Raw genomic sequence first — 14,914 nt, 5'->3', positions numbered from 1 at the left:
TCTTCCATTGATGTAAGTTATTACATCAAACACTCCTCTTCTGTGTTTCTAGGATGACTAGCAAACTGGCTTCAAAAACAGATTAGGTTAAAAGATTCATTAGTTACTGGTCAGAACCTATTTTAAACTCTGAAAATCTATGAAATACCATAATGCTCTTCTGAAACGCCAAGGTATTTCTGATATGCTACATATATTGTTTTTGTAAAAGATTTAGGATTGGGAAGTTTAAAGAACAATGCAAAAAGGAATGTCTTAAAATAAGTGCTATATCTGTCAGCTCCAAGCAGTTAATTAACAGAATTATAAAGCTCACGAGCACTGATCTGATTAATGTTGTGTTCGTGAAGAACCGCAATATTTTTACACTCTGATGCTACATGTATATTCACTGCATTTTGATTAAGGAAAAAAAAGTCATTGTGCTCCTTACTAAGAACTCCTCAGTCATTCTCTTCCTCTTGAATTCATCATTGTGATTTCTTTCAAACTGAATTTTTGCCCTGTGCTTGCAGTTCCAGGGCAGCAGCAGGAGAAAAAAAAATCTTGAACTTATCAACAAGAGTCACGTCCTTCCAGTGAACCTGGCAAAATAAACTCAACTGGTGTTTTAAAAGGAAACAAAGCTTACACTGTAACTAGAGGCAGCCACAGCACTATTATTAGCCTGATGAGTCTACCTTCAGTTTTTAGGATGTGTGCAGTGATCAGAGATTTGACATCCCTCTCTAACAACTTATTTTTGCTTTGTTATTTTCCTAATAAAACCCTAAAGCTCTCAGTCAAAAATCTTTTTTTTTTTTTTTTAAGTCCCCTCAGTGGAATTTAAGCTGGTTGCTAAAGGTGACACAGTTTAAGCATAATAAAATTGGGACTGTCTAATAAAAAACTGGCTTGGAAATTATGGAACTGTATACATACACCACGTGTAATGGGAATAATAACTATCCTTCCCTACTTCAGAAATATTCTGAAGCTTTATGAGAGTGGTTTGCTGCAGAGTAAGTCTATTGATTTAATACAAATTTATAAAAGTTAAGCTTCAAACTAAAATGCTGAATGGTTTGTAAGTTCTTCGCTTTTAAACAATGCCTGGTTATGTACTGCAAATATTTTATTTCCAAGAGATATGATTGGAATTTTGTGAATTTACTTTTAATTATGTTAAGACCTAATACAAAATATACCCAATGCTGCATATAAAAATAAACCAGGCAAAAGCCCTCTGCTGGAAACAGTGCAGAAAAGAGTTTTTTGGAGGCAGCACTCACTCTGTATTTAATTTCCTTATGGTTGCGTAGACTAGAAAAGCCACAACAGAAGAAAAAAAAAAAGGAAAAAAACAACACAAAAAAAATATACTTCATAAACATGACTTACCTTGTTTAAATATTTGTCTTTCCAATAATCCCTAAGCAAAGTTCATTTAGCCACTCTACTTCCATGTGATTTATTTATGGAACATGCATCAGACTAAATCTAATTTTGTTCTGCTTGCTTTGGAGAAAGGAAATTAAAAATGAAATAAAGAAGGTGTCCTTTCATTCATTTTTTTTTTTCTTTCTCAGAAACAGGCAGGAAGGCTGCTAAATCAATAAACAAGCAGTACTTTCTGTAGTCTATTTGGTTTAAAGAAAACAAACCCAAGTTAGGGTTGAACATGCAGAAGTTCCCTGTCACCAGCAGGGGTAGCTCAACATATTCCTCTCACCACTAAGAACTACAGAAACACCACACTTCAGCAGCTACTCTGTCAACAGAGAACAATTCAGAGATGTTAAGACAGATTTTCTACTGTCTTGTACCTTTCTAGAAAAAAATAGGCGTAAAATCTGTAGAGAGTGATATTCCCTTTATATATTCCCTATATATGCTATATTCCCTTTACACAAGTAGCAATGCAAAGCCGATGGGATTCTCCCTTGTCTGAACTTCTCAGAAACGTGTACATTAAAGAATACTAAAAGCTCAAGTGAATGAGTGAATGAAAAGAGTTGGGATTTGATTAGAGTGCAAAGTCATCAGAAAGAGCCAAATGCAGATTAATTGTGATTTATTTATTCAAAACAGAGGGCTAAGATAGCTTGTAAACTAGATGAGTGCAACACAAATACGTTCCTGTGAAATGCTAGGCTACCCAACTTCCCACCCACTGGGAGCTGATGCAAAACTGGGTCTTCTGAGTACTCCTTATACACAGTTCCTTCCATTGCCATTAACATCACCTCATAAGACTGGATCTTATGAAGCCAGTGCTCTTTGTACTCACTGAAATCAAGGCACACTTCAACACTGCCTTATAGAACAGGACAGTGCCAAGTAAGTCTGAACCAGGCAATCAGTCTAAACTAACTTTGTCTGCATGTATGCTGTTCAATTTAAAAAAAAAAGTTATCTAAGTCAATACACCAATGATGTGGCAGTAGAAAACTCTTACACTTTTAATGCCAGTACTGCATGAAAACAGAATTGTTTAAGAACAAGAAAAGGTAAGTCTAACAGCAATGAATCAAAAAGCAGTTCCCACAGGTTTCTAATAGAAATCCTAGAGAAGACAAAATCTTGGCAGAGATTTATTATATTTTGATTCTGGGATGTCAGTATTTCGTTCCGTTCCAATCATTCTAACAACTATTTTGCAGCTGCTGCCTCTAAAACAATACCATTCCACAACTTCATAATAAAATGATCCAAATTGTTGTGAATGTAGAATGAATGTATGTTTTTTCTATAGTATTTAGGAAGTGACAGCTATAAGGACCGTGCCTTTTTAAGTGGGCTGTAGTACATGTGTAGATACTAGGGTTTAAAATCCATGAAAACTCATCTATTTTGTGAGATACTATTCTAATTTGCATTTTTTAAATATAATTATACAGTTTTTGTATGGGATATGTATTGTGATTATACAAGGAAAATAAATGCAATGCCAAATGAAAACTAGGAAGAAAAGAACTCCAGCAAAGCATCAAAAAGGCAGCAGATAAACTATGACTGTGGAGAATCCTACCTACAATCATTCTAAAGTAAAATTCATTTCCCACAGTAGAGAGAATAGGATAGATATAGGTAAAAAACTGTTTTCTGTACACAGACGGGAACTGATGTGCAGAGCAGGCAGTCCAATCACATGCATCGTGTAGATTCAAACTGCTCTACAGCTGGAACAGGCAGCAAGCTCTCTGTTGGACACTCCTTTATAATTTAAGAGTGAAAAAGCTGCTTGCACAGCCCCTAAGCAACACAGTTCAGAGCAACCTGACATAACTCAAACATCAAAATTAAGTCTGCCCACAGAAACGCTCCTGATCAATCTCCTGAGAAACTGACCTTACAATGCTGCATCATATGAAAAATTAAGTATAGAGGGCAGATAGTTAAGAGATGCATTCCCAGGGAAGAAATGAGACCATTATGAAAGCAGTGAATTTGTTCTGGAGCTCAGGGGAAGCAGCAGTTCTCTCCATGGGAAGCAGCAGTTCTCTCCATAGAACCCTGCATGGAAGAAGTTCAGTGGATGGTAGTCTGGTGTTCTTAATACAGGTTGCTAGGGGACATTAGGTAAAAAAAAGAAACAAAGTTGGCAATTAGTGACCTTTAAGCTTTTCCAGAACCTTGATGATAGAAACTAATTATGGATAGTAAAAATTAATAAGGAACAAGATAACCCACTGTCCAAAAAGCCCCACTGAGAATTGTAAGACGTAGGCAAAATCAGTGTTTCCATTGAGAAGAGACGAAGCTGATCATAACTTTGACTGTAGTCAAGTTTCCTGTTTTCTTTCTGTATCATACACATCAACAAATACAGTGAATGATCCACAATCTTCATTATTTAACTGCATTTTACTAGCAAATAGAAATGAATTATTCAGTATTAAGTTTACTTAGCTAGAAAAAAAAAAGACAAACTGTGTAGTGTTCTTCCTACTATGTCCATAGTGAACTGACATAGCAACAACGCCCCTTGAGAAACAAAGGTTTCTGCCTCTTATTAGCAAGGGTTAGTTATATCAGATGTTAAGCAAAGAGTGGGCACTGCCTAGTCCTGCTTCATGCTTCATTACTGTTGTGACACAATTTGCCGTGATATCATGGTTTACATATCAAACTAAAGGAAAATCAACATAGTGCAGACAAAGAACGCCTGTACTGTTAGACTGGTTATACAAATAGGAAGAAGACCAAATGATTCTTTGGTTTATGTTGGCTATCTTTACTTACTTATACTTTGCTTATGATAAAAGATTACTTTGCTTACAGATTTGTCAAGGAATATTTCTGTGTCTTCTGGAAGTAATCTTTGTGCTTTGCAAGGTCAAAATCTAACCGATATAGTTAGATCTAAAATTAATTTAATTAATACGATGAAAAGAACATGCAATATAAAAAAGCACAGCGCATTGTCAAGATAAGATCTGATGCTTACTGATACTGTTCAGAGATAACAGCTTCTCAATTGTACTGATATCAGCAGGTGCTACAGATAATCTTTAGCTCCTTGCATAAATGGGCTATTACTACGAAGGATACTCTTCAGCTATCTTGCCTTGGTTGTGGAATTAAAAAATAGTTGACAAAACTCCTTTGAGAATGAAAATTTGTCAAAAAACAGTTCTCTGAAGGCTCCGAAGTTGTTTCCCTTCTACATTTTAATTACAACATTGTATCAACATTTTCACAAACATTTGAAAGATTAGCTTCATTAGTGTGGTGTACCTGTCTGCCTTCGGTGCTGTGCTGCTGGTAATCTCTTGTCCCATGCCACAGTTCAGAAACTTTACAGTCATAAGTTTCATAGAAGTTCATATTACCACTGGAAGGTCTGGTTGCTGATAGCATGTTCCAAGTATCTCTCTTACAATGTTGACTAGTTCTAGAGAGACCATCAGTGGATATATATGTTGAATAAGCAGCTCTTTCCTAGCTGTTTGCTTCTCTCAATGTAACCATACTGCAAGTATTCTGCATATGTACAAAAAGCTTTGAAATACACTTAAAAGTCTAATTGAATTGTTCCAAAAACAGCTGCAGGCAATACAATATAAGATCACAAGAAATGTGTTTTTTATGGCATTTGTACAATTACCACACAAAATTTGGTTTTAGCATGTTTACATTTCTGCACAGTCAAATGTAATTATTAAATTCCCAGCTATGTCTATAGGCAGTTATTTTACAAGGATAGTGATTTTAGTTTGACTGTACAATTATTTTGATTGCACTAGATTTCATTCCTTCCTTGGTTAACCACCAAATAGGAAGAACTGCATTATCAATGTGAAGAGAAGGCTTAGCCCAGCATACTTACCTATTACTTGAATTTTACTGAAACAGTAATCAAATTGGCCTATTTAGATGGTTTATAGCAGCAGGCATGTCATGTTATTGGGAAACCAGTCAATGGGTCTTAATTAATTCCTTCAACACTTTCCAGTCCTACCACCCCAAGTGAGATCTGAATGTCAACAGCCCTACAACTACAGACCATAAATCACAGATGCCATTAAAATACGTGCTTGTTTGTTTTGTTTTAAATTAGCTTGAACTTCCTGGATAAGGTTTCAGCCTCACAACTTTTTTATTCAAGTGAAAATACTTCCTGAAAAATTAAGTTTAAGAAAGAAGATATTAACAAGTCTAAGTAATTTGCTGGTGTTAGACCTGGACTTGGATCTATCCCTATGATTTGAAGCAAAACTTCAGACTGAAAAAATAAAATTCAAAGTATGACTGTTTTAATTAAATCAAGATATCATGTAGAACATTCCCAGCCCAGTTTTGAATCTAAACATAATAATTCTGAATATTCGTGTATCTATTTTTTTATTTTTTATTTGAGTGTCTACCTGGGAGGACTGAAAATCAAACCAAACTTGTTAGTTGCTAAAATGACCTCTTACAGTTTAACAATAAAATCAACCTTCTGCTGTGGAACATGCACACATTTCTGTAGAGATACTACTTTGTGTACACCTAACTCTTGACAAAATAGCTTTTCATGAGTCTTGAGTAAAATGGTTCAAATTACATTACTGAATTCTCAGTTCTCAAACTTGAATTGTGACAAAAAATACAATCCTTTAAGTTCTGTCCTCCATGTCAATCTATGTCTTATATTACCACTGTATTACAACTTTAGAACATTTAGAACACATATCCAGACTCTGATATCAACAAAAGAGCTGAAGCTGAAAAGAGAGTTCCAAACTTTGGAATTTCTGTGTGTGTTCCGTGCATAACAGTAACCAGAAAATGCAGATACAGATCTGTGTTGATCAGAACTAATATTGAAAATGGATGCAGAGAAAAAGCTGTGCCTCCAATATACATTAAATCTACATTAAATCTTTGATAAAATAATAAAAAATGCCTTTTATTGAAGCTTATATTTTTAATTCATTATTCCTTCTAACTGCTAATTGTACGAGTCTTACAAATAGAGTATTGAAATGTTTCTTTTTCGTAAATGAATTTCTGTCCAGCCTGCAAACTGGAATGTCATCTCAAGAAAATGCACAGAAGTGCAGGGGAAGACCAAGGACTGCAAATGAAAACAGAATTTAATAAAGGACAGCTGTTTACTTGACCAGAATAGAGAAGGTAGCAGATTTATTTTGTAAATTCAGGCTGGACGAAGATTTAGAAAAAGATAAAAATCTTTGTTCTGCTACAGATCATGAAATCAACTGCAGATACTTGTAAAAGCTGTTTTTGTAAAGGCTTTTGATTATTAATAGCTATACTGACTCATAACAGCAACGTTGCAGTGCTTACTAAGGTAATCACACTTCTGGTACAATAACTTTCACCAATGATGTGCTTTTTCCTTAAAGGAAGGCGGAGTTACGAGTTAGTTTCTGGGCCATAAATAAGAGGTTCCTATGTCAGGGAAATTAGAAGTCAGTTAACATAAGCGTATACTCAGAGTGAGCATTAGAGGGCTTTTCTAAACCACCCAAGTCTGCTGAAATTGAAGACGCAGAAGAAATCAGATAGTCTGTAGGAAGTTTAGATATAAAACCAACAGTAAGAAAGCATTTTCTCTTGGCAGACCGATTAGCTGTGCTTAAGGCAGCATGAATCCTGTACTTAGTACCTTGTTGTTTTCAGTGCTTCTGCTGCTGACCCACAGAATTCAGGAGCTGGTGGAGGCGTGCAGCTGTGCCCCTGCTCATCCGCAGCAGCTCATCTGCGATTCTGCTTTAGGTGAGTCATTAACAACGACGTGCTTTGAACTGCTGGTAGGAAATGGAGTGGAGCTAATCTAACTGCATTCTTTTCTGTACAGCTCTAGAGAAATACTTTTAACCATGTGGCTGCGACTCTTAGAGGATTTTAGAACAAATGACTGCAGACAACCCTTTTAAACATACGGCTATGGGAAGAAAAATGTGGCAGTAGCTGATCTGTTTTTCTTGTATTTTTTTTTATTTTTTTATTTTTTCTTTTCCAGAACATTTTGTGGTTACGGATTGTTAAAATTACAGTATTACTTTTACTGGGCTTTTCTTTTCCCTCATAAAAACAACACGTGTGTTAGCTCCTAACTTCGAGTAAGCAGCAAAGAATAAGCGGGCTTCTAAATGTTTACTGTTCACAGTATCTATAATAGACTATTCCATCTAAATACCCACTATAACTGTGCTTATCAACAGTTGTTACAGCACTCTGGGAAAGCAAAACGAAAAAAAGTCCCTAATGGCAACATGTGGAAATATCTTTGTTCTGCTGCACTACAATATCTTACTCTGTTGCTGTTATTTTCCAAAAATACTTGAGCAGGAAACTGATATTTATTTTATGTGACTACAGGCTTTCTACACAAATAGGATTTTCCAGTCTTTAGGATTTCGTAATATTCAATCAAAGCTGTGGCTGTCAAAATACTTCTAGAAAGAAACTAAAGATCTCAAAATTATACTGCAAGGGGATAGGAAAATGTGTCATTTTGCAGTCTTTTGATTTCATTAGCTCAAGCTGAGGCTGGTTAGCTTCCATCTAGTGTGAACAGTAAATGTAGAACATGAGTTTCCAAAGTGTCACAAAATTAGCATCTCTATGGGGCAGGCAATACCTTCTGCATACTGATTAATTGCTTTTATACTCTGACAGAAAATCTTTGTAGCCATGACAAACTCCAAGCTCTATTTGTGGCCATCAGTTAAATTGTTTTTTAATCTGGTTGTGTTAAGCAATCTTTTTCATTGAGTTACCTACACCAGGCATTACAAACTTGGGGTTCAGGTACGAAAGAAAATAAAGTTGCACTTCCAGAAGCTTAACTATATATGTATACAGTTAATGATATTAATCTGCTGCATTCCTAGACATAATAAAGTAAGTTTTTCAGCAATTTGAGAATTTTCTAAATAAATAATTTCACAGTATAGAGGAGACTCAAAATACTTGTTACAAGTTGTATACTTTAGAGAATTCATTCCAACCATCTTAATTAAGACAAGGTTCCTTACATATATTATATATATAAGAAATGGTAGATATATACTTTTAATTATGTTTAAATAAAAGATTGTAAAATAATACTACTTTATATTTGGACTTGGGGCTCAAGCTCTCACTTACATAAATGTTCTTTTTAAAGTAAATTGTACCTTTCACCTAAGGAATGCTTATATCATGGATCTCTTTGTTTATCATCCATATTTTAAAATAGCATTTCTATATATTAAAAAACGGTTGACAGATGTACATATATCAAACAAATATTTGTAAATATATTTTTGGATATGCACATATATGAATTTGCATATATGTAACACTTGAAAGCTGATCTAAGCGTTTACGGATGCATTCCTTGATTTGTTTTGGACACAGTACATCTTGTAAGCAGATCAAAATGGCTTCAAAGGATCTGGAGAAGACCTGTAGAGCAGTTTGCCCTGCATAAGGGAAACCTCCACTAACCACTTTGGCAAAGGCAGCTTCTCCAGCCCCTGTGCCAGGGCTGGGGCTGTCCTGGGGAGCTGGGCAGCACAAGACTGAGTTTTCCCACACAGCACCACCCCAGTGGGAATCAGTGCCTCTGCAGCTGTTCTTCCTTTTGGAAGGAAAGCAGGTTTGAAGCCACACCTGCATCCTTTGCACCGCTCAGTTCTTAAATGGAATGGCCATGCTATTAAGTATCCTGTGCCGTAGTACACATCAAATCTCTCCTGCTTGTACTATAAAGAATTTTATACCTACGCCTTTTCAAGATTTAAGAAGATTAAAACATGTACTTCAAGATTTGCACTTCAATTTCAACATATCTGTACTTCCAAAATATCAATAAACAAAGAGATTGGCTCTTCACCCACCAAAATCATCAGTAGCTAAACATCAATCCAGCTTCTTACTGAGACTATTCAGTCTTTTTCACTTATTTAGTTCATTCATCTGTGTACCCATAGACACATTCAAGTATTTCCTTGCAGAATAAAAACCTACCACATACTAAAACCAAGAAACCATGCCATGCCTCTAACTTTCACATTAAGTAAAACCTGATAAAGTCTCAGTTTTGCTTCTAGGATTACTGTGCATGATATGTAATTCAGTTACTGCATTATTTCTCAGTTTCACTGTAAGTCTGTAGCTTTTTAAGTCTGCTTTAGGATCTCATGTGATTAAGGTGGAGGGGATGGAATCTGTAGGCTTTACTTGAGTCCCAAAATAAATGTTTGAAGGCACTCAGAAGCGTTAGCATCTATATGAGATACCCAAGAAAAAAAATAGGCAAAGAATAAATTCTGGGACAAGCTCTTATCAATTTCCGTTTGTTCAAATGATTAGTACTGTGCCATTTTATCTTTTTCTGCCAGGAGTATTTTGTGGCTTTGCACTCTTTATAAATAATATCTACCACAGAGCCTAAGTAACTTGACAGAAATAATAGGATTTCTGACAGATGTAGAAAAAGAGAGTGCTTCTGGTTCTGGTATCGTGGATAAAATAAAAATTGGAGCTGAGTGAAGAGTACTGCAGCTGTTATGTAGGTGTCCTCAATAGGAACAGCAATTACAGGGTTGAAGAAAATGAGTGTTACGGTGGTCCTGCCACTTGTGTGTTAGCTCATTCTCCTGCTTAGCCATAAGGGAGTGTGATTTTGTACAAATCTGAGAAGTTCTCCTGAACTTCTCCATAGTCTTACATTTCAGCTCAAAGAGAGATAAATCTCTATCAATTGGCCTAGTGCCGTGAAGACAGACATCTTCTGTTAGAAAAAGAAATACATTCCTGTTGTGTTCAGTAGTTATGAGATCCTCCTAGAATTTGTTGAATGTCTTCAAACCTCAAAGAACACCTGTAATTCTCCAGATTACTTTAGCTTGAAATGGAGATGGAAGGTTTATTAAATAGTAATTCCATGTACTTCACAACTAATTGTAGATGCTAGGTACACGCCCCACCAAAAATCAGGAAGCTTTTTCCTTATGGAAATGAAACACAAGAATGAGCTGTTTAAACTTTTTATATTCAGTAGCAAAGCACCATAGTTTCAAGCTGATATAAGAAATGTCCTCTGAGATGTTGGAGGGAAGCCAGGAATGAAACTGAGTTGATCAAATGCTATCAAGATTTCCCTTTCGTCACTGACTTCAGTAATTCATGAGCTCATTTCTAAACCAATGTCCACGTCAAATTATACAACCAGGAAAGAAATTGTATACATAGAGAGGACTAATTCCTTTCTCAAGTCTGTTGTTTCTAACTCAAACTGTATTCTCTAGCAAAAGCAATGGTTTTTGGGGGTAATAGAACAAATAAGTAAATACTTTACACTCCTAAGATAGGTCACACCAGTGTCCTATCCTTAGAGTTGATGCCTGCATTCTGATTTCAACTACTTTATGATGGATTTCTTTCTCTAAAAACTTACTGAAAATGATATTTTTAACTCAATATTGGTGCCACACTGCAACAGAAATAAAAAAACTAAGAGGTCTTAAGTGCAAATACAGGGGTTGCTCTGAAAGTAATGCTTCCTATTTATTTCTATGGAAGCTACAACAGGTACACACAGTAACACTGTTTGATAGAGACAATTGATAGGGTTATAAAACAATATTTTTCAACATAGTCACCACCATTAGCTCTGCATTTTTTGCCAGTGATTAAGAGAAGTCTGCTACGCTCATAACAAGCTGCACCAGTGGAGGTGCCCCACTGTTCCTGTAGCCACCACTGGAACACACCACCCACAGCCTCACTGTGCTCACATCTGCTGTTTGGTCTCCATAAACTTTCAGCAAGCATTAGTGAAAGTCAGCAAGTTCCATTTTTTTCCACACAGAGGAATTCAGTTACACCCCATTGCTTTATACGTACTTCCATGTCAGACCCCATTCTGTCAGATTGCTGTTCTGCCGCCATATGCAGCATAACAATCAAATGTAATGGAATATTAGTGGGAAGGTTCAACCTCTACAACCAACAACATCTGCCTCTGGCATTGTGGGCCAATGTAAGATAAGGAGGCATTAGTTTCAGAACAGCCCTCATAAATATATAATATAGCTTCAGAGAAGAATTTTTCAGCTTTAGAGACGAGTGGCACATTTCAAAATATGATGGAAGCTTTACAACTGAAGCTTGGCAGCCTTTTAAGCCTCCCAAAATCTCAGAAGAACACTGCGAGCAAAATGTGCCAGATTATATATTAAATTTTAATCACATTTAAAAATAAAAGTTAAAAAATCTAAATACACCAGAATTAATTTTTCAAAATCAGTTCATCTGGGGGTAAAATTGCAATACGTGATTTCTATATTATTGAATTTCACATTAAAAAGTTGATGGTTCAATGCCACACTATTTTGCCTCACTGCAATATAATATTTTGTTTTGCATTGCAGTGTTTTGATTTGTGCAATATTACAGTGAAAAATAGTTTTGCCTCGTGGGGAGAATGAGCTTTGGAAAAACTATTAGAAATGCAGACAGTACTTCTTCCAAATTAAGGGAAAAAAATTCTAACAGTGAAACAAGACTTTTACTCTCACTATGTTATATGCTCCCACCATATGCTTAATCTCATTGAGTTTACTTGCTGCGAACAGTGTAACACAAAATTAAGCAACTATGTAATTAATCTTTGTGTGAAGGACTGTAACGTTCACACAAATGTTAATACCTATATCACTTAACAAAAGACCGCTGAAGACGGACGCCACAGAGTCTCGCAAAAAAAAACATATAAAAGAATCACAGAATCATTAAGGTTGAAAAGACTCCATCAAGTCCAACTGCTGATGCATTATCACCATGCCCAATAAACCATGTCCTTCAGTGCCACATCTACACATTCCTTTAAAGCCTCCAGGAATGGGCAGCCTATTCCAATGCCTGACTCCTCTTTCAGAGAAGAACTTTTCCCTAATATCCAATTGAACCTCCTCTGGTGCAACTGGAGACCATTCCCTCTTCCCCTATTGCTCATTATCTGGGAGAGGAGGCCAAGCCCCACATCACCACAGTCTCCTTTCAGGGGGTTGTAGAGAGCAGTAATGTCTCCCCTGGGCTTCTTCTCCAGACTAAACAATCCTAGTTCCTTCAGCTGCTCAAATTCCTACTCCTGAATCCACTGCTTGAGAATGGACAATGTGGCCTCACTGAATGCTCTTTCAGACCCTGGTGGATCCCTGAATCAGAGGCTGTGCTTTCAGGCACCTCACCGTCAGAGATGGGCTTCACACAGTTTGAATCTTGGAGTTGTCTAAACATCTTTGGACTTCTCCATAGCATGGAAAGATCACAGTACTTGGCATATGATATGCATATATTTTTTATATTGTCGTATTTATATTAATTGTATGGTATTTATATATTTATATTATTGTCCTACCAAATGGAGACAGATCTTATTTGCTTGATAGCAATCACAGAATCGGAGAACTAGATATTTATAAACAATAACCAGATACCTTCCCAGTCTTCTTTTCCCCAGGCCAAACAGAGTCAGGTTGTTCAGCCTTTACTCATACGGGAGATGCTCCATGCCCTTTATCATCATTGTGGTTCTCTGCTGGACTCCTTCCAGGAGATACGTTTCTATTTTCAACTGGGGAGCCCAGAATTCTAAATGTGGCCTCACCAGGGCAGAGTGGAGGGGGAGGATCTCCTCCCTCAACCTGCTGGCCATGCTCTTTTTAATGCTCCCCAGGATCCTTCCTGGCTACAGGCTGGCTCATGGCCAACCTGTTGTCCATCGGGACCTTTCAGAGTCCTTCCCTGCAGAGCTCACCTCCAGGAGCTCAGACCCTAACCTGTACTGATGCAGTTATTCCTCCCCAGGTGCAAGAATCTAGGCTTGCTCATGTTAAACCTCACCAGAATCCCTGCCCAACTCTCCCAACTGTCCAGGTGTTACAGAATGGTAGCACTCCCCAAAGCTTTGTATCATCAGCAAACTTGCTGAGTGCGAATGTTCTGCCTCTAGAGTGAAAATCAATGATAAAAATGCATAGGTATATTTATAGAATAAATCAGCACTGACTGGAAAGAATTAGCAAAAATGAAAAAATGAAACTGAATTTCTGTTCAAGGAATTGTAAGTTTGATTAGAGAAATTATGTACTGGGCTTTATCAATTCTAATTCTCTCTCTTCCTTGAAAAAATACACATACAAACGATAGGAAAAGCACAGCACCTGAGCATGCTTCTTAAAAAGAAGTATTAGAGGAAAAGAAGATTTGAGGCTATTTGTATCATTGCCATTGAAAGAGCATGCCACTGAAAGAGTTCTATTACATTAGCCATTGAATTACCTAAAACAAACAAACAAACAAAAAAAAGATAGAGATTACTGTCATCTTAAAGATGTGCAGTGTCCTACCAAAATCAGTTAAATAAAGGGGATATTTTTCTTTACTTCTATAAACATGAAATAAATACATAGTAATTTTTTTTACTTGTCTGCTAGGCTTACTTTCATACACATTAATAATATCTGAAATTAAACTTTTAAAATTGTACACTACATAAGTCCTAGAAAGTTATTTAGTTTTAAATAGCTCCAAAAGCACTTAAAGTGAGGTTCTTAAATTAAAATGGTCTGCAACCATTCAAAGATGTGAATGCCTATGTATAAGAATAAATTATAACTGTGATACATGTTGGTTTCTTGGCATCAGGAACCCCAAACTCCAAAATGCTTTCTAAAATACAAAAAAAAAAAAAAAAGATGTGAATTTTCCTGCAGTGGATTGCAGTGGATTGTGAAGATGCTGTGCTGCTAATGGCTACTTACAACTACATGCATTTGTACCAATCTTTGCAGAATATTTAATAAAACACTCCAACATTCGTGCTCATTGAATTGTTTAAGTGCTGCCATGGGGAAGAAAATGAACAATCTTCTGAGTTTATCAGAGACCAAGAACAGAGAGATTTACCGAATCATTGTGCCTGAAGCTACGTGTTAATTTGCTCAGGCTGGAACATGCTAATTGTTTCTGAATACCCTCACAAGTAAGGATAAATGACAGTAGTTAATTCCTTCCACTTACAGACAACATTTAGCAGAATGTAAGTGAAGTTTCCTTCACTGGCTAGGTAAAGTATTTTATGTTGGAAGTAAGAGCTATTAACAGAACAAGCTACAAACAACTTTATACCTACTTCAGTTTTTAAGACAGAAACAGATGTTTTGAGAACTTAATTCAAAATTCCTGCCTAGCTGATTTCCTTGCTCTCTTTTCAAATCACATTGATAAGACTGCATTATCAATGACATGCAACTTTAAGAAATAATTTCCAATCTGCTGTAATGTTCTTCAGAGTCCTGCCATTAAAGCGTGAAAATGGGGGCTCAGTCTGGAAAAATGCTGTCACTCTCTTCTCCTTTGCTCATTGAACATTTTCATGGCAGCACTCCTGACAGCTTTAAAGCTGAAGATGTAAAATGAGGTG

The 14,914-nt window shown here is 36.4% G+C and overlaps 2 protein-coding genes across 3 annotated transcripts in view; one reads left to right on the top strand and one right to left on the bottom strand.

The window, feature by feature from the left end:
- Positions 1 to 14,914, bottom strand: part of SYN2 (synapsin II) — a 121,114-nt gene that overhangs the window by 48,613 nt on the left and 57,587 nt on the right. The gene's annotated exons all lie outside the window — the stretch shown is intronic.
- TIMP4 (TIMP metallopeptidase inhibitor 4) overlaps positions 6,889 to 14,914 on the top strand; it is a 29,031-nt gene continuing 21,005 nt past the window's right edge. Inside the window, exons 1-2 of one of the 2 annotated variants that reach the window (XM_010718433.3) lie at positions 6,889 to 7,029; positions 7,114 to 7,209. In XM_010718433.3, coding sequence (XP_010716735.1) covers position 7,029; positions 7,114 to 7,209 — 97 coding nt within the window. In that variant the 5' untranslated portion in view covers positions 6,889 to 7,028. Of the gene's footprint in view, positions 7,210 to 14,914 lie in introns of both variants that reach the window. The other variant, XM_003210039.4, reaches the window with a different exon arrangement.

This window comes from Meleagris gallopavo, chromosome 14 (assembly GCF_000146605.3).
Source record: "Meleagris gallopavo isolate NT-WF06-2002-E0010 breed Aviagen turkey brand Nicholas breeding stock chromosome 14, Turkey_5.1, whole genome shotgun sequence".
In the NCBI taxonomy this organism is placed as follows: domain Eukaryota; kingdom Metazoa; phylum Chordata; class Aves; order Galliformes; family Phasianidae; genus Meleagris; species Meleagris gallopavo.
The sequence above is the reverse complement of the archived record's forward strand: the minus strand, read 5'-3'. Positions and strand labels throughout refer to the sequence as shown.